The following is a 27,869-nucleotide window of genomic DNA, read 5'->3' as shown; positions in this document are numbered from 1 at the left end:
CACCTGAGGTCAGGAGTTCAGGCCCAGCCTAGACAACATGGTGAAACCCTGTCTCTACTAAAAGTACAAAAGAAAATTAGCTGGTCGTGGTGGTGCACGCCCGTAATCCCAGCTACTCGGGTAGCTGAGGTAGGAGAATTCCGTGAACTCAGGAGGTGGAGTTTGCACTGAGTTGAGATCGTGCCACTGCACTCCAGCCTGGGCAACAGAGCGGGACTCTGTCTCAAAAAAAAAAAAAATTTGTGTACAGATGAGATCTTGCTATGTTTGCCAGGCTGGTCTTGAACTCTTGGGTGTAAGCTGTCCTGCCTCAGCCTCCCAAAGTGCTGGGATTACAGGTGTGAGCCACCATACCCAGCCAAGTTCTCTGTCTTGTGTCTGGACTTTAGTTTGCCTGTCTGTGGCGTGAGGCTGGGTTCCCTGACCTATGAGGTCCCCTGGCTCCAGGAGTCTAGGTGTCTGGCAGCCAGGATGACAGGGCAGCCTCAGGAGTGCTTCCCCCCTGCCACCCCCACCCCACCACCGTGGGTCAAGCAGCAGTGCCTGGACAGCCAACAGAGGGTCACAGCGCCCCAGCCACTCACACTGGCCTTTATGGGGAGGGGTCCTTGCACCCCATAGGACCTTCACAGAGAGCATCATGACCACTGGGGTTAGAACGGGCGTCTCTGAAAAACAAGCTGCACAGCTGAGCTCACGCTCCCACCACTGCCAGTCAGACCTTGCCTCACAGGACTTTCTGGGGGTCCTCAGGCTGGGCCAGAGGAACCCAGGGGATAGGAATGCATGAGGCACTCTGGGGTTACAGGATTTGATTCAGCTCACTCTGCCATACCTGTGCTCTGTGGCCTTGAGCAAGGTCCTGCCCTCTCTGGGCCTTGACTTCCTCATCAGTGAAAGGAGGCTATTGGAGCCAGTGACCCTTCTGAATGCTGGGGCACAGGGGACTTGGTGACAAGCAGAGACTCCCTGCTCCTCCACCCACCCGGTTGGCCCTTGCAGCCGCCAGACAGCACCAAGCCCCTCTAGCTCAAGTTAGCTAGTATTTTTTCCTTTTTAACTAGAGCAACAGGATTAGCCAGTATTGGCCAAACATGGGGACTTTTGCCTTCCTGCCCTGAACCCAGGGCCTGAGAGTCCTCAGTGCAGGTTGGAAGTTATGGCGTTAACCCTTTGTGGACTGAGAAAGAAGTCTTAGCACGGAACGAGCCCAGAGTTTTCAGCTAGACTGCCTGGATCACATCCTGTCTCTGTCACTGACCAGCTTTGAGGTGTTGTTCGACCTCTTTCCTCATCTATAAATCAGAGATAATAATAATAATACCTACCTCGTGGAGCTGCTGGAAGAATTTGCACTTTGTTGCATACAAAGCACCTATGTACGTGGGAGCCAGCATTTTCATTGCAGCACTTGTAAGCATCAGTGTTTCCCATTGACAGCAGCCTCACTACTGCACCAGTCGAAACAGGCCGTTCTGTGCTCACAGGCATCCTCCTGAGGTTCTACAAAGAGGGAGGGCACCAGGGTCCACAGTATGAGCTGCAGTGGTCCTTCCAGCTCCTCACTCTCTGGAGGAGAGTCTGCCTGCAGACTTGAAATATTCAACAGGCCATAAAGAGTTAGGGACCTTGGTTTTTCTATGTAGACAGTGAGACTTATGGTGAGGATGTCCCAGAGACTGGGACATGTAGAGGGGCAAACAGAGCCCGTGGGAAAGAGGCCTAAGGAGTGTGGAAGACTTCTGTGCCAGGGGCTTCTGTTTGCATCAGAGACACTGAGCAAACATCCTAACCTAACAACATCCTTTTTCCTCCCAACCTGGCTCAAACATTAGCCCTGCACAGAGGGGTGCAGGGAGGGCCACAGTCCCATTCCAAGAGTCACTGGTGATCCTGGGAAGGGAAACCCATTGGCTCCTCCCTGATTTAGCACGGGACATTCTCTGAGTCTCCAGTGTTGTTTTAAATTGGCCTAGGTAAGTGGTGTTCCCACCCCTTTTAGCCCCAGAGCCCCTTTGACAAATCCCTGAGATTTAAGGCAGGCGTGGGGAACGATTCTGTTGGATCTAGGGGCCAGGCCAAACCCCATGGCAGTCTGAGGCCCCTCCAGGCGCCTCTGGAGCAGGTGGTTCCTGGGGGCTTGGCAGCGGAGTCCCCCCTTTTTCAGAAGTACCAGCCTACCGCATCTGGGTGCTCTCCCTACTCAGCCATAGCCACCCCAGCTGCTTTCTAAATGACTCCATTTTCCAAGGTCCTTCCTTCTTAATAAAGAAAACTGATTTTGCTGCTGTTAATGAGGAAGGCGGGTGTGAGGGAGCAGATCTGGGAGTTGTGGGACACCTGGGAATGGGTGGGGACAGAGTGAAGCCAGAGGGGCACGAGCTTGCAAAGCCATCCAAGGGTCCCCTGGAGTGCCCCGTCCCACACTGCCCCCCAGGGGACCGATGGCCCTCCCAGTCTGCCGCCTCTCACCCTGCCAGTCCCTACTTCTGAGATTTATAAGGAGATGGGTGGGACCTTCAGGCTCCAAACACACCATTGCTGTTATGGAAGCCCCCCATCTGCTGGGGCTTGAGGCTAGAGACAGACCCCAGGCTGAGCATGGGAGTCCTGCAGTTTCTAGCTAAGGTTGAGGGGACTGCAGGGTGCTTGGCATGGAGCAGCATTACAATGCCTGCCCCATCCCGGAAGCCTTAGTCGATTAAGCAGCTCTGACCTGAAGCCCTATGGGAAGCAGCTTGTTCTAAATCACTGCTTTTTTTTTTTTTTTTTTTTTTTTTTTTTTTTTTTTTTTTGAGAAGGAGTCTTGCTGTTCTGCCCAGGCTGGAGTGCAGTGGTGCAATCTAGGCCCACTGCAACTTCCCCATCCCAGGTTCAAGCGATTCTCCTGCCTCAGCCTCCAGAATTGCTGGGATTATAGGCGCCCGCCACCACACCTGGCTAATTTTTGTATTTTTAGGAGAGACAGGGTTTCACCATGTTGCCCAAGCTGGTCTCGAACTCTTGACCTCAAGTGATCCACCCACCTCAGCCTCCCAAAGTGCTGGGATTATAGGTGTGAGCCACCGCACCTGGCCTAAATCACTGCTTTAGATGAGGCACATGCTGACTCGGAGGGGCAGGGCTGGGCCTAAGAATCTGCATTTGTAACAGGCTCCCCTGTGAAGGTGAGAGCCCTGGACTAGGAGGGGCAGTGAGCCCTCCCCAGCAGTGGGTGCAGGAGCTCAGTGAGGGGTGGGGGAGTTCCTGAGGGCCCAGGGCATGGAAGGGAGATGGAAGAGCCACACAGATGGAGCAGAGACCCTTAGGGCCCACCCTAAGGATGGTGGTACAGGATCCCCAGCAGACTTCTAGAATGTGGTCGAATCTGAGCCCTTGGAAGCGGCGGGGCCTATGGGTTTGGTGTCGGGCCCATCGTCAGCCTGGGAAACCCCTAAGGACTGGGCCAGGATCCCAGGGCCTGGCATGGAAGAGGTGTTCATCAGTATTTGCTGAGCGACTGAAGAAGGCATGGTGGACTCCCGGCTCTGCCTGATGGTGGGGGACTGCCTTAGCTTGCCCACCTCACCCACTTCACCTGCAAAACGGGCATATCCATTGGCTCTGGGCTCCATGACTCACCTGCCCTCCTCCCCTCTTCTATCAGGTGGTCAGTCGGGTGGCAGCCCAGCAAGGCTTTGACCTGGACCTCGGCTACAGACTGCTGGCTGTGTGTGCTGCAAACCGAGACAAGTTCACCCCGAAGTCTGCCGGTAGGTGTCCGTGGGGGACTCCGCGATGTCATCGGGAGGTGGGGAGGGGAACTGACTATAAACCAGGCCTGTTTGCTGCCCCTGCCTTCTGGTGCCTCCATTTGTCTAGGTGTAGTGTGAACCCCTGAGGAAGAGCAACTCATCCACCAGGCTCTGGGACCCACAGTTGGGGCTGTCCCCGTGCCTCTCCCAGGGAGTATACTTGCCTCAGGGGTACTGCAGGGTCAGAGAGGCTCCCGAGGCACACCAAACCCAGCAGTAGGCACTGTGCTACAGGCAGGACCAGCATCAGCTCACTCCATCACCACAGTGACCCCTTGGCATAAGCACTGTGAGCTCCCCATTTTACAGATGAGGAAACTGAGGCTCACAAACACTGAGGAGATTTCCCAAGGCCACACAGCTGGAAGGCAGCAGAGCAGGTATTTAAGCCGAGGCCTGTACTTCAGAGTCAGCATTCTTAACCTTTATACTCCACTACATTCATTCATTCCCCAAAAATTGTTTAAAACGAAACACAAAATTCGAAACAAAATGAATCAGTACACTCAGGGTTCCGTATTGCAACTTTGTCATCACCTGCGGTCTCCTGACCCTGCAGTAAGCAGGGGCCATGGAGAGTGCCAAGCAGCATTCTGTCTGGGAGGGCTTTGAGCACTTTAAAGATACAGTTTTATTTTACATTTCTCACTATCCTCATAACCTTGCTTAGGCCACAGGCACCCTGCTAGCTTTAAGCCAGACAGACCTGTCACTTGCTAAGTGTGTGGTCTCTGAGCCTCAGCTGATCTTTCTGGGAAGGCAGGAATGATAAGGAGACCCCTGACTTCAGGGGTCATTGTAAGTGCTAGAAATACATAAAGTGCCTAGCACCGTGTCTGGATATTGTTAATATTCCTTATGGAGTCAGGACAAGCAGTTGAAAAAGAAAAAAAGAAACAGTTATTTCCTTTGTATAACAATAAAACGGACGTTTTCACTGAATTCATCAGTCAGTTCTGTGGAGTGTATATAGACACAGCCTCCATGAAAACATTGTAAGGACATCTCACAATGTGTTTCCATAAATCTGCTCAATTTATAATCTCTTGCGTGCGAGTTTGCGCCTCTTACCATGTATGTTTCCAGTCTGCACACATGGATGGCGCTGCACACATAGATGTATGGTGGCCTCATTAGCCAGTAGCTACCCTGAGACCCTGGACATGTCTGCCTGCATTGGGATATTGCTATCGTATTGAACTGCTTGCCAGAAAATGGTCTTGGAATCTCACAAGGGACATCTATTCCTGATGGAGTGTGCAGTTTTAATAATGACTTAAGTTAATACAATGTTGACGGTAGAAATGACTTATCAAAGACACGTACCTTTTAAGTGCCTGTTCTGTGCAGGCACCCGGCAAGGGCTGAATTTACAAGGGCAACTAAACAGAAAGGATCCTGCCTTAAGAAACTTACAGTCCAGAGCAGGGGCCACCAAGTTTTTTTCCATCAAGGGCCAGACAGGGGCTTTTGGGGGTTCTGTGAAAGCTGCCATAGATAGTACATAGAGGAGTGGGGTTGGCTGGTTCCACGAAAACTTTATTTATGAAAACAAGTGCTGTGTGCAGTGGCTCACACCTGTAATCCCAGCACTTTGGGAGGCTCAGGCAGGTGGATCACTTGAGTTCAGTAGTTCGAGACCAGCCTGGGTAACATGGCGAAACCCCATATCTACAAAAAAATACAAAAATTAGCCGGGCATGGTGGTGCATGCCCGTGGTCCCAGCTGTTTGGGAGGCTGGGATGGGAGGATCACCTGAGCCTGGGAGGTGGAGGTTGCAGTGAGTCAAGATCGAGCCACTGCATTCCAGCCTGGGTGATAGAGTAAGACCCTGTCTCAAAACAACAACAACAACCAAGAAACAACAACAAAAAAAACCCTAGTGATTAACTATACTTCTTGACCCCTAGTCTAGAGGGAGAGGAAAACATTGATCAAATAGAGGGGTGTGTGTGTGTGTGTGTCTGTGTAAGCTCAAGCTGTGATAAGTGCCTTGAAGGAAAAGTGAAGGATGGCAAGGGGGTGTTGTTGAGGGCAGACCACTCTGGGGTTGTAGCAGTCTCCCCTGAGACCCGAAGGTTGAGTAAGTGAAGAAAAAGAGAGAGTATCTTTGCAGTTAAGGGGACAGCCTGTGCAAAGGTGTTGAGGTAGAAGGGGAGCATGCACAGCTTTTTGTCAGAACTAAGAGAAAGGCAGTGATTCTGGAGCCCAGAGGCAGGGGGTACATGGCAAAGGCGAGGCTGGAGAGGTAAGCAGCAGCAGAAACGTTCAGGGCCTGTCTTGGAGGTCACGGTCTTTGTCCTGAGAGTAATGGGGACATGGCTAAATGCTCATTTTGTGACGACAGCTAGGGCTATAAAAGAACAGATTGCACAGGGGGTGGGAGGAGGTGGAGGCCCCCCTGGATGTAGGTGGCCAGTTGACAGATCACTGGGGATGTCAGGGTGAGGATGATGGTGGCTGGATCAGGAAGACAAGAGTGGAATGGAGACAGAGGGATATTTAAGAGGCAAAACTATGCCACAGAGGGAGAAGGAGACCTGGAGAATGGGCTGTCCCAGGATCCCAGTGCCTCCCCAGAGGAGCAGGAGAGACTCAGGTCTCTGTGCAGCCCCTCCACAAAGGGTCACTGAAACCCCTGCCCTGCTGGCACGTGCTAGGTGTTCTCGTATGATTTGTGGTGGTGCCGAGCTTTGTGAGACACAGAATACCATCTACGTTTATGGATGAAGAAATGGAAGCTCAGAGAGGTCCTATGATTTCCCTAAGGTCATCCAACTCATAAGTGATAGGCTGGAACCTGAACTAGCCTCCTGGCTGCAGGCCCAGGGCTCTGCCTGCCCCATCACAGCAGGCCTGGGCAGCCCTCCATTTCCTTTGGAGAGAGCCCTTCATGCTGCTCAGGGGTCTCCAGCAAGGCCTCTGAGTGGCATTCCCAGCATCACTTCTTCGCTTGAAACAGGGATTTGTTCTTTCCTCCATCTGCACCCCCTGCTTGAACACAGCCTTTGTAATTTAGAAAGCCCTTTCCCATGCATTGTGTCTGTGAACTCACGTGACACTCTGACACTACACAGGCTCCCAGGAGATGAATTCTCAGTGTACCCATTCTGCAGCTGAGAACACTGAGGCACAGCAGTGCCTGTGGCTTGGCCATCCTCAAATTTCCTTATTACGAGTCAAACCCTTGTCAGTGCCCACAGCCATGACTAACTACCTTTCAGGGCCACCCATCCAGATATATGGGCTCTCGGGATCCCAGCCACCCCCTGCTTGCCCCATCTTCTGGAAAGGAAAGGGGGCCAGTTGAGGGGGGAGCCTCTACCTGGTGGTTTTATTTGAGGGGTGAAGGGCCTGCCAGGAGCAGCTGGGCCATAAGAGGGGTGGAGGCCGTGGGGAGCAGAGCTGGGACCCCAAGTCCCAGACATGGCACCGGCGCCAGGCCTCCTCCTGGCCACCTCTCCGGGCTGTGGCCTCGTCTGTGAAGAGAGCTGATTTGCCCACCTCATGGGCTGCCTGTGAGGATGCAGTGGGACCCCCTAATCATGGGAGTGAGGAAGGGGCCCAGCTAATACCTGACGCACACTGGGGGCCAAGTAAATATGACCCTCCAGCCTTCCTCCTCCGCTTCCATGTGTCTGTCTCTTAGCCGATGTGGTTCCCAGCCTCTCTAAAGCCCTTTCTGTGGCAGCGAGCCTGTTTCCCACTGTCCTCTGTCCCCTCGGCTCTGTGGGTGTGGGTGACCTGCAGTGACCCTGCCCCTGGGCACAGCCCCGGTGTGCCTGTGTGGGGATGGCCACTCCCACCTGCCCAGCCCACTCCCAGGGAGGCCTCTGCAGTTCCAGAACTCGCTCCAGCCCCCAAGTCCCTTCAGCCAGTCTGGGCCACCTGTCCGCCCTCCTGCCTTTCCACACCTGTCTGACGTGCCTGTGCAGTTCTGCCCTCCCAGGGCTCCCCACTCCTTTCTTTCTTTGGTCTCGGGTGTCTGTAGGTCTGTCTTTGTGCAGCAGCCCCTGTCCATCTCTAGCTTTCCATTGCTTTCTCTGCCTTCCTGGGTTTCTCTGGGTCTCAGACTTTCTCCTTCTGTACGTCTGTGTGTATGGTGTGTGTGTGGCTGTGTATGTTTGTGTTGGGGAGAGTATGTGGCTTTGTATGTGGGTGTGTGCCTGTGTACATGTGCATGTCTCTGTGTGTGTCTGCATGGCTGTGTACATGTGTGTATCTGTGCATGCTGGGTGTGGCTGTGTACATGTACATGGCTGTGTCCATGGTGTATGTATGTCTACGACGTATATGTACCTGTGTGCGTGTCTGTGTCTGCATGGTTGTGTACATGTGTGTATCTGCATGGTGTTTGTGCATGGCTGTGTATATGTACATGCCTATCTGTGTCTGCATGCATGTTATCTGTGCGCGGGTGCATGCCTGTGTGTGTCGCCCTGGCGCTGCATCCCCCTCTGTCTCCCTTGTCAGGAGGCCAGGCAAGCCAAGGAGGGCCAGGATGAGATCATGCAGTGAGTGAGCTTGGAGCGGGGCTTTGTCAGGAGAGCTGGCGGTGAGCCGGCCGTGGTGCAGGAGCACGTGTGTGCATGTGCGTGCATGCATGCGTGTGTGTGCGTGCGTGTGTCCTGGGAGAGTGCGCAGGAGGCAAGCACAGGCAGTCATTGCAGCAGCCGCCAGGCAGGCGGCTCCACGCGGCCCTGGACGCCCAGCCCCCAGCTCTTTGTTCTGGCGCAGCCTTTAGCCTGGGAGCGGAGCGCGCTCACAGGAGCACGTGCGCGGGCGGGATCCTCCTCCTCACCAGGCCGCCTCCCTCCTCAGTACAGAAGGTCACCTGCCTGGCCCGGCATCCTGAGGCTCCCTTGATTCTCCCCAGGCCGGGCCTTAGCATTGCCCCACCCCCACCTTCCATGCCAGCCAGAGGGGACTTGGCGGGCAGCGCTGAAATGTCAGCCTCCTCAGCACCGAGCAGTCCCACGCCTGCTGGCAACGTGGGCACCAAGCACCAGGCAGTCGCCATGTCGAGGTCCCCAAGAGCCTTCTGCCTGTCTCAGCTCCTGTCCATGCTTGAAGAAAGCCATATGGCCTCAGCTGACCCGTGAGCAGCCAGTCACTGTTGAAATAATCGAATAGGGAATGCCGGAGCCCAGGGCCCAGAGAAGGGGAGGACCCACCCCAAGTCCTAGCGAGGCAGGGCCAGAGTCCAGAAGAGAGCCCGAATGCCTGCTGCCTTCTCGCACCCTTCCTGTCTCCCTGAGGCTGGCCTCACAGCTGTGGGCTCCCACCCTCATGCTGTTGGCAGAGTCAAAACGCAGAGAGAGCAGCAGGTCCAGGAGGCCTTGGAGCTTCCGCAGGATGTCCTGAGACAGGTCATCAGAACTCAGGAGAGTGGTGAGAACTGGAAGAACTGCCACCACTGAGGAAGAGGCCAGCTTCCCTTAGGGATGAGTGGCTGGTGGCTGTCAATCAGAACACACAGACTGGCTGCTCATGGGCCAGATGTGGCCCACAGTCACCTGAGGTTGGACCACTCAGTGTTTTTTTTAATGCATACAAGTTGCCAGCATTCACTGTTAAGGAAATTTGTACAACAGAGTCAAATGCCTGGCTTCCTTTGAGTGAGAATCTTGGACCCGCGTCCTCACAGCTGACTGGGACTGACTGGGTGGTGGTGGCTAACCTCTGGGACAGGCGCTGTGCCCTCCCCATCCCTCTCTATTGTCTCACACCCATGGCCTTTCCGACCGTTGGAAATCAGCCCTGTGGACATGAGTGCTTCTGACCTCTGTTCCAAGGACACCCTCCCATCGCAAGGCAGCAGCCCGAGTCCTGGGTCCCACGCAGAGTGGATCGCTTACGTTTTGTCCACAAACATCTCCTCAGCCTGGTTTCCCTGATGTTTTGACAGTCCCCAGAGGAACTGACAGCCATGGGAAATGTCAGCAGATCACAGGAGGGGGGTTGAGACATGCCCTGGGCCCCTGGCCAGCCTGGGAGGTAAAGAATCAGGAATGCAAAGGGGTCCCTGTCTCACCCTCCCTGTCTGTGGCCTGTGGTCCATGGAGAGAGTGCTTGGGAGAGGCTGGGTGCTTCACTGGAGCTCTCGATCCCAGGGAGCTTCTATAACAACTTGTGCAGCAGCCCCAGGGCTCAGAGAAAGACCCTGACCCCAAGGGCCCTGGAGAGTGCCCCAGCCTTCAGATTGTTGGGAGAGGCACAGGCATCAGAGGCCAGCCAAGTTATTTCTACCTCTTCTGCTCAGGACACCTTAAGCCAGGTCATAAACCACTATTTCAACTTCTGTCTTTGAAAGCAAGCCCTCTTGCTCTCACCTGGCTGAATGGTGGACTCTCAGACTCCCTGGTGGTGGGGACATTCCTGGTCTCTTTTGGTGGCTTGACTCCGATCTCCCCCTCACGCCTCCCTTGTGGCTGCTCTCCACCCCTTTCTGCCTCTGCCCACCCCAGAACATGCAGCCGCCTTCCCGTTACTGGGAGCACAAATGGCCTTATTCAGGGACACCCTGCCAGAGCTGTCTCTCTAAGACAAAGCTGTGCACAGCTCTGCGTAAAAAACAGCTCGCGGCCGCCCAGTGAGCAGGCAGGATTGGTGGGTGCAAATTGCAGGGGATTTGTTACCAGCTGCCGGTGCCCCAGAGACAGCAGGCAGGTGGGCCCTTGCCCTTGAAATGCCAGCTGCCTGGCAGGCTGGGGCACCTTTTCAAGGCTGGGACAGACTTCCTCCTGGACACGGCCCCCCACCCCCACATCCAAGTTCAGCAAAGCTGGGATGTTGGGGAAGGATTTGGCTTCCTTCCTCCTGCTGGGCTGTCTCCACCACCCCGGTCAGGTGCCCCTAGAAAGGGCTCTGGATTTCATCACCCGGCCTCTCGGAACTGACTCATGGTCAGATCTGTTTAGTGGACGAAACCTGTTCACACGCTCACCTACCTCCCTCTGTTTCAGTGCCATGGGAAAGGCAACTGGCACTCTTATCAGCATGCCCATTAAAGAGGAGGAAACTGAGGCTCTGAGAGAAGACACAGACCCAGGTCACATGGCTTCTGGTGCTGGAAGCAGGACTGATTTCCAGGATGGTCATATCTGGAGCACAGGGAACCACCTCCCTCTGAATGACCCTGGGTGAACTGGTGGGTGGCCTGGCCTGGGCCAGGGGCCCTGGCCTCTGTCCCTTCCCCCACCTCTCTGAGGGATGAGGCCTGAGATCCGGTGGCCTCACTGTGCTCTTGGAGAAAAGCAATGGTTTATGGACACAGTGTTCCCAGGCCAAGGAATTGGGGGGAGGGGCAGCTGTGATGGTCCCTGGGGTTCCAGGAATGAGCAGTGGGGAGGGGCTCTGCCATGCCCAGAATGAGAAAGGGCAGATGCGGAAACAACTTCCAGGCTATTTCTATAGCCATTAAAACGAGGTCTCCAAAGAATGATGACTATGTGGGAATGCTTACGTGTAATATTAACTTTCTAGAAGGATAACAAAGTGCTAGACTTAGTACGATCCCAGCCAGGTGCAAAAACAAAACGTACATGTATTTAGGCACAGACACTGGAAGAGAATATACCAAAATGTCAACTTACAAGTAATGGCTCTATCTGGATGGGGCCAGAGGGTGATTCTTTTCTTTGTTTCCCACATTTTCTTCTTTCCGTTTTTAAGCAGAAGCAGCAGCAGTCATGGGTTTCTTCAGAGTTTGGTTGGAGTTGGCAGGGGCAGAGTGAGAAGGAGAGCTGGCAGCTCCTGGCTGGCTCGCAGTTTTCCTAGCGCAGCCCTCTCTGGTTCCCCGAGAGCTCCAGGGGACAGACCTCTCATCTGGGGGATTAGCTCATCACTGGCCCCCCTGCCCACAGAGCGGGGGTGTACACAAGGACACCCTGGGCCGAGCCAGTGGGTACCTGCTTTCCAGGCCTGTCCAAAATGAGAGGGGAGCCTGGAGGATGGGACCCTAAGAAGGGCCTGCTTCTGTCACCAGGGCCCTCAGCAGCCCACCCCCTATGCCACCCCACGGCCACCTGATTGGGACAGGGGATCTGCACAGTGAGTAGGAGTAGGGATTAACGAGGTCTGTAGTAGGGGAAGGCCAGGCTGCTGCAGGTGTTGCAACTAGATGATGTGTGTCTGAGTGTGGGTTCCCACAGGCAGAGCCTGTGGTGAGGATTCCAGTGCAAGTTGTTCCTTCAGGAGGATCCCAGAAAGCACTTATGGAGAAGTGGAGGAAATGAGATGGGGAAGGGAAGGAAGTCAGTGAAAAGAGTGGTTAGGAAGCACGTAACCTGCTGTGGACACCTGGGGCTCAGTCCTGCTGGGAGTGCTGGCAGCTAGAATGTGCCCCTTACCCACCTGAGAGGCGAGGAGGAGGAGGCATTTCTCCACCATCTCTCCACCATTATTGAGCAAGGTCAGCTTGAGGTCAGGGAGCAGGTGGATGAACCCCTGGCACTCGAGTTAGCAGAAAACGCCCAGGCAGAGTCCCGGTGGATGCAGTAAGCAGAGGCTGTGTAGAAGAGGCACCCACAGTGCCTGCAACAAGATGCTTTCCAGACTCAGTCACTGGCATCACACCCTCATCATCTCTGCTGCATTTCAGTACTGCTTGTATTAAGATTGAGTTCTTAATATTTCTTAAAGAAATTTTATATTGCTTCCTTAAATGGCAGATCAGTCTCCCTTACCACATTCAGAAACTGCCAAAATAAAGACAATAGAAACCATACCTTGTCTCCTAGTTTAGCTACAGGTGACTGCTCAATGATGGAGGGCGAGCCAGTTCTCTGCTAGTTAAAAAGGGAGGTGATGGCCGGGTGCAGTGGCTCACCCCTGTAATCCTAGCACTTTGGGAGGCTCAGGTGGGAGGATGACTTGAGCCCAGGAGTTTGAGACCAGCCTGGGCATCATAGTGAGACACCTCTACAAAAAATTTTTTTTAATTAAAAAAAAAGGGGAGGTGAAGGGTGAAGGAGTTTAGGAAAGGCTTAAAGACCAGTGAGCACCAAACTACTGAGGCTCTCTTCTTAGAAACAACAGCATCCCAAAGATGGAAAGATAGCTGAGGTTGCAGTGGTTCTCCCACTGGGACCTGTGACTACCTAAGCAACCTGGGGGGCCATATCACCTAGACCACACTTGAGGGTGCCCTAGTTAAGAAGTGCAGCTCTGAAGGAGGCTCCGGGGCCTGGGGTAGGCTGTGCCCTGCCCAGCAGCCATCTCATCCTCAGTCTGTCCATCTACACCATTTCTCTGCCTTCACAGCTGCAGGAAGAATGATGAGGCAGTGGGTGTGAGAGTGCCTCTTAAAATAAAAAATACTAAACTGGAATTTTAAGGGTGAGGGATGATAAGCTTCTTGTGCCAGGCCCACCCCATGCTAAGCACAGGGCCTACAAACACATACACATGCAATACACACAGTCCCTTCTCTCCTGGTTTGAGATAAGTGAATGCTCCCATTCTGTGGGTGGGAGATGGCAGTAACCATGCAGGCCACACAGCCCTTCACCTTCCCTTCCATGTCCAACCCTATGCTCCTCCAGATGAGCTTGTTCCCGTTTTAAGGGAAAAATGGAGGCTCTGAGGGGTGGGGAGGTGGTCTCGGCAAGGGCAGAAGTGGGACCAGAGCTCTGGCCAGGCCATCCCTGCATCTCTGCAGGTCACCAGGGACTCAGTGGTGCTCCTGAGGAGCTGGGACAGCTTCTCTGGAGATGCAGGGCCACAGATATCACCATGCCTGCCTTCCCGAGCCTTCCTGCATCTGCCTCTAGCCACCCTACCCACAGGTGCACCCAGGACAGAGGTCCTGCCAAAACAACCCCCACCAGCACTGCCCCAGGTTGCCCTGAGGATGCCATGGCTGCCCAAGGAGTTAATAAAGCCATTGGCAGCAATTAATTCTGTAGAGGAAAGAGCCAGGTAAGAGGATTAAGGAAGCCAGAGCTTTGGTTTTAAGATGGAGCTTAGCATTCTCGCCCCCGGAGGAGAGATTTCAGGGGATTCGAGGGTGTGAGAGTGAAATGGAGCAGGGCCTCGGCAGAAGGCAGGCAGGCTGGTTGTGGAACGTTTTAACCAAGTGTTGCAAGTCACAGCCTTGTAAATACCTTGTAAATACCAAAGTATGTACCTTCTGGGTTAGACAGACAGATAGTCATTAATGATGGTACGGTTATCATCAATTTTGCCTCTTTAGACATGCAGAGCCAGGACAGGTCGGGGAAGGGCATCTGGAATAGGAAAAGATCTGATTCCTAGCCCCTTTCAGTCATGATGCAACCGACATTAAGTTCTGCATTTTCTCTGTAACAGGCACTGCCTTGAGTATCCATGAACTCACTTATCCCACATGGTGATCCCAGGTACTCATATCTACCCCATTTTACAGATGAGGAAACTGAGATTTAGATAAATTAAATAATTTGACCAGGGCTTTCTAGCCAAAAAGAGCCAGAATTGTGATTCAAACACGAATATTCAACCCCAAAGCCACCAGCTGCCCCTGCTCTCTATGAACAGGTTAAAATGAAGTCCTGACAAAGACACAGTAATGATTTCAGAGCTGCCAAAGATCACCTGAACTGCTTGCAAGTGGAGGCCTTAAGTGTTTGACAATGATTTGTCCTTGCTGGTGGGTTAAACACTCTCCCATCTTTGGGCTCATTCAACACTCAGGGTCCCATGGATGATGAATAGCAGAGAGCCTGGGTCAGCCCCAATTTCAAATATTTTTTCCAGAAGCCATTCAGCTGTTTCATAGAGAAGGGTGGTCATTAAAAAGCATGGATTCTGGAGCAGCCTGTCTGGGTGTGAATCCCACCCAGCCCCCCTAATCACCAGTTCTGAGACCTTGGAAGAGTCAGTTAACTCCTTTGTGCCATGGTTCTCTCGTCTGACAAAAGGGGATTATAATAATGCCGACATCATAGGCTTTAAGTGAGTTAAGGTCTATACAGTGCTTGGAACAGGGCCAGGTGTATAGGACATGCTGTATATGTGTGAGAAATTTTATTCCAGCGTGTTGGCATTCATGCTCTCTGAAATGCCTCTCATACCTGGAGGTAGCACAAAACCTAGTGTTATAAAAATATGGAACCCTTAAGTGTAGGTAGGGCCAAGGTAAATGCCAGTCACGCCACCTCCAAGGGTGTGGAGATGAGTGGGACCCTGTTAACTAAGGTGGGGTAAATGGGGTCTCCAAGACAGCAGAGGTTTAAATGGGGTTAAGAATGCATCCCCCCTTTCCCCAAAAAAGAATCTGAGCCACTGTGCAGGAGGCAGGCAGCCCTGCAGAAGGGGAAAGTAGAGAGCTGGCAGAGGGAGGCTGGACAGGGCCCACAGCACCCTGTCTGTGCCCTGGGCAAGGGATGTTTGAAGGCCTCTGTCTCACCATTCCCGTCCTGTCTGTGCCCTGGGTGAGGGAAACCTTGAGGGCTTCTGTCTCGCCAAGCCTTCCCAGCAGCCCAGCTCAAAATTATTCAAAGATTGGTAGGAGGAAGAGAAAGTAACATTTAAAGTACCATTTACTGAGCTACTGCTTCATGCCATGCATTGCTTCTGGGTATTTTATGATCCTCATGAGAATCCAACCCATTCTATAGATTAGGAAACTGACGCTCAAAGAGATTTATTCACTTGTCCAAAGTAGCTCAACCCTTTGTATAACAAGGCAAGGGATGAGTGAAGACATAGCTCTGAGTGGATGGATGTGTGGGCCCTTGAGTCTGAAGAGAAGAAGGAAGAATCAAGAGATTGGGGGAGGAAGGGTGTGGACCTGGGCCTGCCCCAACTCCAAATATGGTGCTCCTTCTCCTCCTCCGTGGTTGTGCCTTCTTCTCTTCCTCCTTCCCTGGGATCAGACTCATTGTGAATGTGCCTCTTGCCTGTTCCCAGGGCCCATCTGGCACACACGGGCAGGGAGGAAGGCTCAGGCCAACACACCCCTGTCCTCTTGCCCCTGTGAGCTGCCCAGGTCAGCATGCATGGCAGAGCAAGGGCTCGGAGGTGGGGGTTCAGGCCCTGGAAATGGGTCTCTGCCTGTAGGCCCCTAGCCCCTCCTTGCCTCCACCATTTCAGTGGTCCCTGAGTCAGGGCCAACTAGCTTCTGGTATGGGGCTAGTCTCAGGCTATGTAGAGCCCAGTGCTGGAAACCAGAATTAGGGGTAGCCTAGGGCAGGGACCCGAGCTTGGGCTTCAAGATCAGGCTGACGTGGGCCTGCTTTAGCTCTGCAACTTCCATGCTATATGTATCTCCGGCCTCATCTCCCAGCCTCTCATGAAATGATAGGTACCAAGTATGTAGCATAAACTGTCATCTCATGAGGGCTCTGCATGTAATAGTTCTGATTATTTTGAAGTCCTGCTTTACAGTCCAGGCTCTGAGACCTACTTGCTATGTGACTGTATGCAAATCACTCTCTCCTCTGAGCTTGGGGTCCCACAGATCTGGAATCCAGCTCTCCTGGCTGGAGCAGCAGCAATTCTGTTTCCATGGTAACCCAGCTGTCTCTCCAGGGACCATCTGGATCTCCTCACCCTGACAAGGTGCGGCCCAGGCAACCAGGTGTTTGTGTTTTGCAGTGGAAGCTCTGCAGGGTGGTAATTCCCCTCACTAGGGACAGGGCGGTGGCCAGGCAGATGGCTGGAGGGAAGCAGAACCTCCTTGCCGGCTGCCTGGGCTGTTCTGGGCCCAGAGAGACACAGAACCCAGAGCTCGGGAAGTCTGGCCATGGCTTTCCTTGAAGAGTTATTAACAGATGCTTCATTATATTCCTAGGAAACCTTCCTGGCTTGTTGAGGCTGGCCAGGTAAGAAACACTGCCTGGGGCTGGACTCCTGTAGGGAATTCCAGAGGACCCAGTCTCACCTGTTTGGGATGAAGAGACACTATTGTCTCTGCAGGAAACAGGAATTACTGGGGGGAAACATTAGCAGTCTGCCTTTCAAACAGGCACATAATTATAATGACGGCAGAAACTCAGTGCACGGGATAAGCTAAATTCACCCCTTCCACGTAAGCTCATGGGTAGCTATTATGTGCAGACTCTGTGATCCGTACTTAGGGAACCCTCTACTCCCAAGGGAGCTCACAGACCCAGACTGGCAGGGACATGCTTAGGAAAAGATGGTGCCAACAGACCACAACACAGAACCATGTTGTGGGGTGGGGAAGCAGAGAGGCAGGACCAGCCACTTCCAGCAGGAAGTTTCCAACCTGGACTGGGTTGGGACAGTGAGGGGATAGTCATCTGCCATCAGTTTACATAGGTGAGCCCCTTGACTTAAAACAGCCCGCAACGGGGATCCCCTGTGCTTCTTTTCCAGATGAGGAAACTGGGGCTCAGAGAGGTTAAGTCCCTTGCCCAGGGTCACACAGCTAGGGAGGGACTGAGCCAGGATCAGAACTGGCTCGTTGCACCCTGTGTGGGGATGCTGCCCTCCTCCGTGGGTTGCCCTGGGAGGCTCCGGCTGAGCAAAACAGTTCTCTGCCTCTGTCCTTTTGGCTCTTTCTCTCTCTCCCCCGCCCCCCTTTCTCCTTCCTCTCTTTCACTCTCCCCGTCTCCTTTCTCCTCCTCTCCCTCTGTCCCCCATTTCCTTTGTCTCTCCCCTTTCCCCTTGGGACCACTGCTCCGTGCACCACAGGTCCTGCTGCTCGGCTCTGCCGGGGTCATCTGCAGCGTCTGCTCTAGGTGGCCGGCTGTCTGCTCACAGGCTGCTGCCCTGCTCCAGCCCTGGGCCACGCCCCCAGAAATGCCTGCTGTTGTTTAGCTCTGCCCCCTCCTGAGGACCCTCAGCCAAGGAAGTGACATCATTGCATACATTCCCATTTCCTCCAGGCTCCGTGTGGTCTTGAGCCCACTCTCAGATGTGTGCCCCAGATGTTTAGAATCACTTCCTCCCAATTAAGCGTCTGCCAGGAGGCGAGGGGCCCGCCTGTGTGCAGGGCCCATGTCTGTTCAAAAGGGTCTCAGAAGAGAGAAAATGGGAACTCCTCCCTGCACAGACGGCGGGAAAGTGGTTCGCTGTTGAGCTCCCTGGGGAAGCCGGGAAGCCAGCGCTCTGAAGCACGCAGGATGCGGTGGAGGTGGTGCCTGTGCTTGATTGTCTGCCCGTGTGGAAGCTCGACGATGTCCCAGTGGTCTCCAGGGAGAGATTTGAGTGTCATACCCTGGAGACAGGGCCTCTGTGCCTGGTTCTCCTCCCTCTCCAAATGGAAAGAGAACTGTGGGAGGAGAAAAAAGAGAAGAAAGACACCGCCCCTCTAAAGAAGGAGGGCACAGGTGCCAAGGTGGCCCCATGGGTCAAGGCCCAGGGTGTGGACCCCTCCTCCGAGGGCACTCATGCCCTGCTTGGGCTAGGCTAGGTTTTAGGGTTCCGGTCCTGTGCCTCCTCCTGGGGTTCCTTTGCTCTGTGTCAGAGTCACACGTCCACACAGCTAGGCAGATGACACAAAGGTGGCATCTCACTGAAGATACAGAAGTGATCGGGGGCACCAGAGTGCCCAGCCCCACCAAGGGGACAGCTGCTACACAGGGGCCACCTGAGGCCATGTGTGACACACACCCAGAACTGCCAGCACTTGTGATTCCGCAAGAAGCTTGGAGTTCTTTGTTTTTGTTATTGTTTTTGTTTTTATTTTGAAATGGAGTTTCACTCTTGTCGTCCAGGCTGGAGTGCAGTGGTGCAATCTCAGCTCACTGCAACCTCTGCCTCCCAGGTTCAAGCGATTCTCTTGCTTCAGCCTCCCCGACAGCTGGGACTGCAGGCAACCACCACCATGGCTAATGTTTGTATTTTTAGTAGAGATGGGGTTTCACTGTGTTGACGAGGCTGGTCTTGAACTCCTGAACTCAGGTGATCTGCCCGCCTCGGCCTCCCAAAGTGCTGGGATTACAGGTGTGAGCCACCATGCCTGGCCTAGGAAGCCTGGTGGGGTTTTTTTTTTGGTTTGTTTTTTGGTTTTTTGTTTTTTTGTTTTGAGACGGAGTCTCACTCTGTCACCCATGCTGGAGTGCAGTGGCACGATCTTGGCTCACTGCAACCTCCGCCTCCCGTGTTCAAGTAATTCTCCTATCTCCGCCTCCCAAGTAGCTGGAATTACAAGCACACACCACCACGCCTGGCTAAAATACAATTTTTAGTAGAGATGGGGTTTCACAAAGTTGACCAGGCTGGTCTCGAACTCCTGACCTCAGGTGATCCACCTGCCTCAGTCTCCCAAAGTGCTGGGATTATAGGCGTGAGCCACCATGCCCCGTCATGCCTGGTGTTTTTAATGCTATTCACCACTCCTGTGCAGCTAGTCCAGTGAGGCTGAGGCTGGCTCTTGGGTGGCCAGTGGAGGCATTGGGCTGAAATCATTTGAGGAACAATGGACCCATGACTGATGGGAGGAGGGTCAGTTTTTGGAGAATCTAGTGGAGGTTGGCCACCTTGAGTTTGCCTCCTGCTCTCCTGCTTTAGAGCTGTATGACTTTAAGGAACTGACTTAACCTCTCTGATCCTCAGCTGTTGCATCAGGAAATGGGGCTAACTGTAACCCTTGCCTGGTGCTGTTTGTGTTGAGGATTAAATGGGAGGATATAAGGGAAAACTGTGCCCTGCATGTAGTGAAAACTCAGTGTCTTATTTGCTACATCCCAATGTAGCAAATAAGACTGAGACAGAATAGGTGAGTGGGTGGTACCCCTGCACCCCTCAAAAAATCACTTATGGGAGGAAGATGGCTGGTATGGGAAGGAGGATACTGTGTGTTGGACAGGAAAGGGGAAGCAGGAGGACAGTGTATTTTTGGAGGTCACAAGGTACATAATAATTCATAGGTATACATAATAAGTATTGGTAGTTGTGTTACATTATCATTACTGTTCCTCTCTGACATGAATGTCAGAGTGTAGAGGGCTTTGAGGATCAACTAGCCCAAGCCCCAGTTTAATCTGAGAAGAGACTGGCACAGGGTGGGGGAAGCAATCTTCCCGGCATCCCTCATCGTACCAGGGGTGAGGCTGGCATTACTCCTGCTATTATTGCCACCATCCCTTTATGTGAAACCCTAACATCCTACTACTACTGCCAATCAATTAAGGAGTTACCATGTTTTAGACGCTGGGCAAAATACTGCATGCACATCCTGTCCTTTCAGCTTTACGAAAATATTAAGGTGTAGGTGCAGAAGGAATGTGAGCTAAACCCCCTCCTGCTTCTTCTGACTCGGTGTCCCTGTGCAAGGTGTGCCACTTTGAGCCTCCATTTCCTCATCTGTGGAATGGGAACAGCACCACCTGCTCCCGGGGTTCCAAGCATCCAAGGGGCTAAGTGATAGGAAGTACTGACGCCCAGTACTGGTTCCATGAATACCTGGGGAATCTGGAGGCTGCCTCTTGGTTCCTGGCTTCCAGCCACCCCCCCGACACCAAGGCCTCTGTCAGTACTGGTTGTTCCTCAGTGCAATTAGGTAATTAGGCCAAATTCAATTACACACCACACTCCCAGGTTTGTCTGGGGCCCAAGGGGGGGTGTGGGCTCCCCTTGTTGAGGGGGAGCAGCAGAAGCCCTGGCTTGGTTCCCAGGGCTGGGCCTTCCCACTGTGCCTCCCAGAATACTGCCTGCTTCCTAAATCGCAGCTGGGGAGACTGAGGCAGGGAACAGGCAGCATTGCTTGGCCCCTGCCTTAGTCTGTTCGGGCTGCTATAGCAAAATGCCTTTGACTAGGTAACTTATAAACAATAGCAATTGATCACTCCCCGTTGCGGAGGCAAGATCAGGCTCTGGCAGATTTGATGTCCAGTGAGAGCACGCTCCCCATAGATGGCACCTTCTGGCTGTGTCCTCACATGGCACAAGGTGCAAAGAGCACCCTCAAGCCTCTTTCATAAGGCACTGGTCCCATTCATGAAGGTGTATTCCTGATGACCTAATCCTCTCCCAAAGGCCCCAGCTCTTCGTACCATCTCAATGGATTAGATTTCAACACGTTAACTTAGAGAGGTACAAACACTCAGACCACAGCAACCCCAAACCATAGCATCCCCAAGGCTAAGATCACCAGGCCTGATTTTTTTCCCCTCCTGGAGAGCTTCACCCCAGACTGCTGGCCCGAAGCTCACCTTCCCTTTCAAATTCATCAGCAGGGGCCTAGCTCCTCATCCCCTGGAAAAGCCCAAAGATTGGTAGGGAGGTGGGGGGGGGTCTCAGCTTCCCTCTGCCACCCCTGGATTTGCAGCAGTTTCCCCTCCTAGCTGCAGGCTGGCACCCAGCTGCTGCCCAACACTTTGATCGGCATATGGATCTTTTGGGAGAGCAGGGGCTCCAGTGAAGTTGGGCAAACCAGAGTGTATATATGTCTTTAAGGGTCTTGCCAGGGGAGTCAGGCGAAAGCAACCCAGGCTGAGGGCAGCAAGATGGCCCTCCTGGAGACCTGGCATGACACTTCTAGGGACCACATCATCTGAGGCCTTGAATGCCAATCTAAGAAGCTTGAATTTGATCTTGACACCCCTGGGGAGCGAAGGAACGTTTTAGACAAGGGATGATGTGGTCAGATTTGCCTCAGCAGGTAGAGGAGGGACCTGGGTGCTAGAGGCAGAGAACGTAGTTTGGAGGCTGGTGCAGTTGCCAGGACACCAGTCTGCTGGGGTGGAAGTGTGCCGTGTGGAGGGAAAGAAGCAGAGGTGACTCCCCAGCAATGCCTCGTGCCCACGCCCTTCCCTGGGCCTCGGAAGCTCAGGTGGTGACATGGCTGTTTTATGCTTGACTCTTGACTTACCAGTTCTGAGGATGGTACACAGCACCTTTCCCAGGAAAAAGGTCTTAACTTTGGATTTCATTCTGAAATGAAAGTGGTTTTATGGAATTTTTCTTGTAAGTACAAAGATAATACATACTATGTGTAGGACAATCAAGGAATACAGAAAATTATAAAGAAAGTAAAGCTGACATCCCACCACTGTGGAATAACTTGGTGAATATCCATTAGTCATGCAAGAATATCCATTAGTCATTAACATACTTAATAGGTAAACGTACTTAACAGATAAACCGCAAATAAATACAGGAGAATGGAACCACAGAGGGCCTGCCACCTTGGAACCAGCATCTTTGCCTTGACAAAATGATGTGTGTTGTAGACCTCTTGCCTGGCCCACCTGTCAGCCTACTCCGGCCTTTACAGGGAATTAGCAGGAGTCAGTTCAATAATGACATTTCTTCTTGGAGCCTACCCAGCCAGACTTGGGGAGGCCAGTGCCCCCGGCAGCAAAGAGAGGTATGGCATCTATACTAGATGTCTTCACTGGGGGAGAGGGGATTAGGGTCCAGAGAGGGACAGTGACCTGCACCTGGTCACACAGCAAGCTCCCAAGCCCCTTTCTGGGTAGCATCTGTCTCAATTGGGGACTTGGCCTCCTGGGCCAAGGAGCACGCAGTTCTGTGAGCTCAGCTCTGCAGGCCCTGATTTCAACATCAGGCCTCCCACTCCTTGCCCTGCCCTGGTGACCACCTTTGGATTTCCCCCAGACATTCCTATGCAGCCTGTCAGCTCATGTCCAGAGTCCCTAGAGGTGGGAGACACCTGGGACCACACTGGGGAATGAAGGAAACCGCCAGTTCCCCTCGTCTGCCACGGACCAGGAACAAGGGGCTGGAAGGGAGCAGGCACCCAGAGAACCTCCTCTCACACAGGGTGGTGAAAGGAAGGCAGGAAGGCTGCACCGGCTGATGAAGGACTCCTGGCAAACTTTCATGGGCTTGGGAGGTTCCTAAAACTGCGCAATTGCTGCCCAGAGCACACGAAGGTGCTGGGGCTTGCTTCTCAACCACCTCCTCTCCTTTTACCTCTCCTGGCGCCCCACAGCAGGCCTCAGAAGCCATAAGCCCACCAGTACAGGGTCTCTTCTGCAGTTCTCCATCCTCACCTCATACGCCAGGTGACAGGCTGCTCCCTGCTACTCCCTGGCAGCCCTGACTATCAGAAATTCCTTCCTTCTTTGAGGCCAAATCAGGTTCACTCACCCATCTTCAGGATGCATGTGACTCCCACAGTAGGTGAGAGAAAGAGCCAACAAGTCCAGGTCTAGCCCCGACCTCCCTGTGAGCAGGAGGTACCGAGTAGGATGGACCCATCCCATCAGAATCCCACACTGTGCTGGGAAAAAGAGGCAACTGATGGGCAAGAGTCCTTTCGAAGAGCATATCTGCCTAGCACTTTGCAGTTTGCAGGGCATGCCCTGGACGCTACAGTTGTCAGGAATACAGTACCAAGATAGACAGCTTGGGGCCGTGGAACAAGCCAGGAGTCTGGGGTTCTAGTCCTGGCTCTACAACTAATTTGCCATGTGACTGGAGGCAGTCCCTGCCTCATCTTTGAACCTCAGTTTCCTCATTTGAAGAGGGAAACAAGGGCCGCTTTACTCTGATGTCGATTGAGCTGGCTTGATTCCAAATGGATAAGTAGAGGCTCTGTCAAGAAAGGGGCTGAAAGGAATAGGCCACACATGGTTTCCAGGCACGATGGGTCCGATGGTGGCTGGGACACCTGGTATAGCAGCCCTGCCTGGTCCTGCAGCCTGGGCCAGAGTGTGTGAGTGGCCCCAGGTCCTTTCCCAAAGTGAGCCTCAGTTTCTTCCTCTGCAAAGTGGAAGCTTTGTGCTCAGCTGCCTTGTGAGCCTTTGTCTGGGAAACATCAGGAACGGAATTTGGCTGCTCCAGCCCAGACAGGGAGGTGTGCTGCACAGCCAGGCAGGCAGACAGACAGTCCAGCAGGAAGGCAAATTGCATTTCCAACTGCAGGGAGCTTATGTCAGTCCAACCCTGGGGCCATCCGGAAGCCCCCATCAAAGCTGTGTCCTGGGAGAAGCAATGAAACCCCAGGACTGCTGAGGCAAGGACATTTGAGCTGCCTTTGCCGTCTCTTCCCTTCAAAGGCGACTCCAGAAATCAATGTTGGAAGAGATTCATTAGAGACCTGGGTGGCGCGCTCCCCACCACCTCCGGCAGCCCCTTTGTTAACCAGCCTGAGCTTCCTGTCTGAACAGGCTGCCTGCCCCTGAGAAACAATCCAGGTTCTAGGAAGCAGGTCGGAGACCTAGGCTCCGGGCAGGGCAGCAGGGCCACCACACACCCTTAGAGGCTGTGATTGTTCACTGTGCATTCAATCATTTCTTGGTTCACTCATTCATTCAGGCAGCTGGTCCTTGTTTCATTCATACAGCTAATATTTATCAAGCATCTGCCTGGCATATTTTAGATACTGTCAATATAACACATCCAAAACAGACAAAAGTCACAGTTGACATGGAGCTTGCCTTTTAGTGAGGAAGACAGCATTAAACAAGGTAAATAATTGAAATACACCAGCCAACAATGCTAAGGAGAAAGCCACGTCAGGAGACTCACAGGCATGTCAGCGGGGGCTGAGTTGTGGTCAGTGTGGTGGCGGGGGCTTCCCTGTCAAGGGGTCCCCCGAGGGAAAGCCTGCAGGAGGCAGGGATGTGGGGATGGAGCCGGGGCCACCTGGAGAAGAGCATTCCTGGCAGAACCCCTGGAGGTGCATCGGGTGCATTCACAGCTAGAAGGGCAGTGAGGCTGGACCAGAGTAAGCCGAGGGGGACTGGAGGGAAATGAGGTCAGAGAGATGACAGAGGCTGGAGGCTGGGTCACGCGGGGGCTCAGCCACAAGGACTTGCATTTTACACCAACGGAGCCAGAGCAACATGAGGAAGGGTTTTAAGCAGAAGAATGCTTTGTGACTTGGGTTTTAAAGGATCCTCCGTTTTAGTTTGCTAAGGCTGCCATAACAAAGTGCCACACAGCCGGTGGCTTACACAATAGCGATTCACTGTCTCACAGTTCTGGAGACCTAAAAGCCCAGAGGAAGGTGTCAGTAGGGCCAAGTTCCCTTAGAAGGCTCTAGGGAAGGATCTTCTCCAGGGTTCTTTCCTCGCTTCTGGTAGTTTCTTGGCTTGTGGCAGCATAACTTCAGTCTTCACGTGGCATTGTCCCTGTGTGTCTCTGTGTCTAAAGTTCTTTTTATAAGGACACTAGTTCTGATGGATTAGGGCCCACCCTAATGACGTCATCTTAACGTGGTCATCTGCAAAGGCCCTACTTCCTTCCAAATAAAGTCACATTCACAGGTTCTGGGGGTTAGGAGTTCAACATTTTTTGTGGGGACACAGTTCACTCCCTAACACCATGGCTTCTCAATTGGTCTTTCCTAGGACCTGGTGTTAGGTGGTCTCGCCCTTGTTTTACAAAGGAGGAGGTCGAGGCTCTGAAAGCCTAACAGCTCGTCAGGGCCACCAGCTAGTCAGAACTTGTTTCCTGAGCCTCAGCCTCCAAATCCAGGCTCCTCCTTTCCCTCCGCAGCGCCTCAGTTAGCCAGGAGAGCATGGCCAGTTCCTTCCTGTCTCCGCCCCAGCCCTGGGGGCAGCCCCAGGCCCTACCAGCTCCCCTCTCGCCTCCTCCCCTCTTGGCAGCCTGGGGCTGAGCAGGTAGCTGAGCAGCCTCCTCTGAATGATCATTTTGTGTCTGGTTCATGTGCCCCCTCCCCTCATAATCCTCTCTTCTCCTCCAGCCTGGCAGGATGCTTTCCTGGAACCCCAGTAACCTTGCCCTTGTAGAACTTCTCGGAGGTACTGAGTGGAGGTGTGGGGTACAGGCTGGTATTGTTTTCAAAATGAAACCATTATAGGATTTGGGTGGAAGCCAAATGCAGACTTCTGGGAATGCAGCCTGGGTCCAGGATGAGTGGCCCTGCTGGAGGATACGCCCAGGAAGGGGAGCAGGGTGCAGTGGCAGGAGGCTAAAAGGCATGGAGGCCTCGCTGTGCATCGTGTCCCTGTCCCCCACTCAGGTGGAGCCCCAGCAAACTCGAAATGTCACATGAATGCTTACAAATGCATAGATGCTAAACTCTAAAAAGAAACACAATGAAGCAAGAAATATTTCAGTATTTGTAATATGGTATGAGGGAAAGAATACAAAACAGAGTTGGGGACATGAGCTCTCATCACAGCTCTAATTGACTGTGTGACCTGGAGGTCACCTTCCTTCTCTGGATCCTAGAGTCCCACCTTGGGAATATGTGATGGTTATCAGTGCATACTTTTGAACTGGATTGCCAAGTCATTTAAACCCTTGGGCAAGTTGTCTAAACCTCCCTGCGCCTCTGTTTTAGTTTCTGTACAGTGAAAATAGCCCCTGTCAGAAAGGTCTGGTGGTGAGGATTGTTAATACTTGGAAAATGCCTGGAAGTGTGCCTGCCAACCAGCAAGCTCTCAGTAACCATGAGCTGCATATTACACCAGGAGAGCAGAGGCCAGGATCCTGCTTGGGCCCTTAGCTCTGTGTGTGGACACAGGAAGGGTTCTGAGGTCTGGTGGGGATGCCTGCATTGGCCAGGAGCTCAACCCCAACTGTCCCTTTCATCTTAAAGACTAAGTGAAGACTTGAGGAGGTTGACCAGGACGAGGGAGGAAAGGGAGTGGGGACAGAGAGAACAGTGTCATAAAGACACATGAGAGTTTGTGCCCTGACCCCTCGGAGGTTGGCAGAAGCCCCAGGAAGGGGGCTCTGGAGGCAGAGCCCCTGAGTTGTTTCATGCCCACGGCTGCTGTTTGAGCCTTCCTTGGGCAACTGAGCTGGCTGTGTGACAGCTGCTCCATGCCAGTTCCCCGGTATGTGTGCATCCATTTGTTGAATGCCCACTCTGTGCCCTGCAGTCCCACGTGTCCTGAGAAGGACCAGGGATGTAAAGGTGGATGGCCCAGGCAGCTCTCAGGGCCTGAGCTCATACCTGTCGTTCTCACGTGGACACGTGGCTGGGGCCTCCTTGTCCATCTCACCCTCCCTCTGAGCGCCTACGCCCGCATGGGTGACATCTCCAAGTCATAGGATCCTTGCTCAGCCCTGCTGAATCAGCAGACCCTGCCTGAAGAAGAGCTCTGTGGCTCAGAACCCAGCACCCAGCAGAGCCGTCCCTGGCTTCATTGTTCTCCCTCTAAGCGGTCAGGGGGAGCCCGGCTTTTGTATGCTGGTCTTTCCTTGCTAGTGGCCTCTCAGCCCCCAGGCCTCGCACTATACAAAGCCTTATACAGGAGGTGACCCAGCCCAGAACCACTTTGACCCCTGGGTGACCTACATCCTAGGTGGCTTGACTCTTTTTTACTGGGTAATGCTGGGACAGGATCCAGGAGGCCCATCCCTCTGTGGGTAAACAGGGGAGCCCTGGAGAAGGACCCTGTCTGCGCCCCCAGCTTGACTGGAAGGGTCCCCACCCGCCCCCACCCCAACCCCACCCAGTTGGTCTTGCAGAGGCAGGCTCCCCATGTCAGGCTCCTCCAGCTGGGTAAAGCATCCTCCCTCCCCTTGCTCTCCCGAGCAAGCCACCACCACCTTCCCAACTGCAGCGCCGTGATTTATCGGCGGCTCCTCCTCGCCAGGGCCCACGGCAGGAGGAGTTCAAACACCCGCGAGAAAAGCCACCCGCTATTGATCCCCGCGTCAGGCCTCCCGAGCGCAGGCGGGCATTCATCAAGGAGCCGCAGCTCCGGGGCTGCAGATTGCCCTTTCTTCTTCCTTTCTTCTCTCTCCCAAGTCATTCCCCCGGGGCTATGCCCCCCTTGCCGAGGTCACTCAGAGAGCTCACCGAGTGCCTGTGAGATGAGGTGGAGAGCGCCTTTGTCTGCGGCCTCTTTACTGTAGATCCTTATCAAGGGGGTGGAGCGGGCTGCTTTGGGCCCCAGGCTTTTGAGCAAATCTTTGGAAGTTGGAGAAGTGGAGTTGGAACTCGGAACAAGTGGAGAAAGCCCTCTGAAGCAGAGACTGGTTGGAGTGCCCGTATTTCTGTAGACCCGAGGCGTGTAACTAGAAAGAGTTTGCTGACCAAGTGGGCCAGAGAGAGCCTTGAAATTAGCATCTGAAAACCCCAGCTTTGGCCTGGAGGCCTCCCGTGCAGTCTGGTGAATGGATGCTTGAAAACAATTTGTTTTCCTAATTACGTAAATCTAGTGAAGAGTATTTATTTATTTATTTATTTATTTATTTATTTTTGCTTACCTGGGGAAAGTCTAAAACCT

General features: G+C 53.3%; 1 protein-coding gene across 6 annotated transcripts in view; it reads left to right on the top strand.

Moving 5' to 3' along the window:
• ZMIZ1 (zinc finger MIZ-type containing 1) overlaps window positions 1–27,869 on the top strand; it is a 244,620-nt gene that overhangs the window by 142,700 nt on the left and 74,051 nt on the right. For all 6 annotated transcript variants that reach the window (XM_063638174.1, XM_055275575.2, XM_055275580.2 and 3 more), the window contains one exon: window positions 3,647–3,752. In XM_063638174.1, coding sequence (XP_063494244.1) covers window positions 3,647–3,752 — 106 coding nt within the window. The remainder of the gene's footprint in view (window positions 1–3,646; window positions 3,753–27,869) is intronic.

This window comes from Symphalangus syndactylus, chromosome 4, assembly GCF_028878055.3.
Source record: "Symphalangus syndactylus isolate Jambi chromosome 4, NHGRI_mSymSyn1-v2.1_pri, whole genome shotgun sequence".
Lineage (NCBI taxonomy): Eukaryota > Metazoa > Chordata > Mammalia > Primates > Hylobatidae > Symphalangus > Symphalangus syndactylus.
This window is presented reverse-complemented; position numbering and strand designations above follow the sequence as displayed.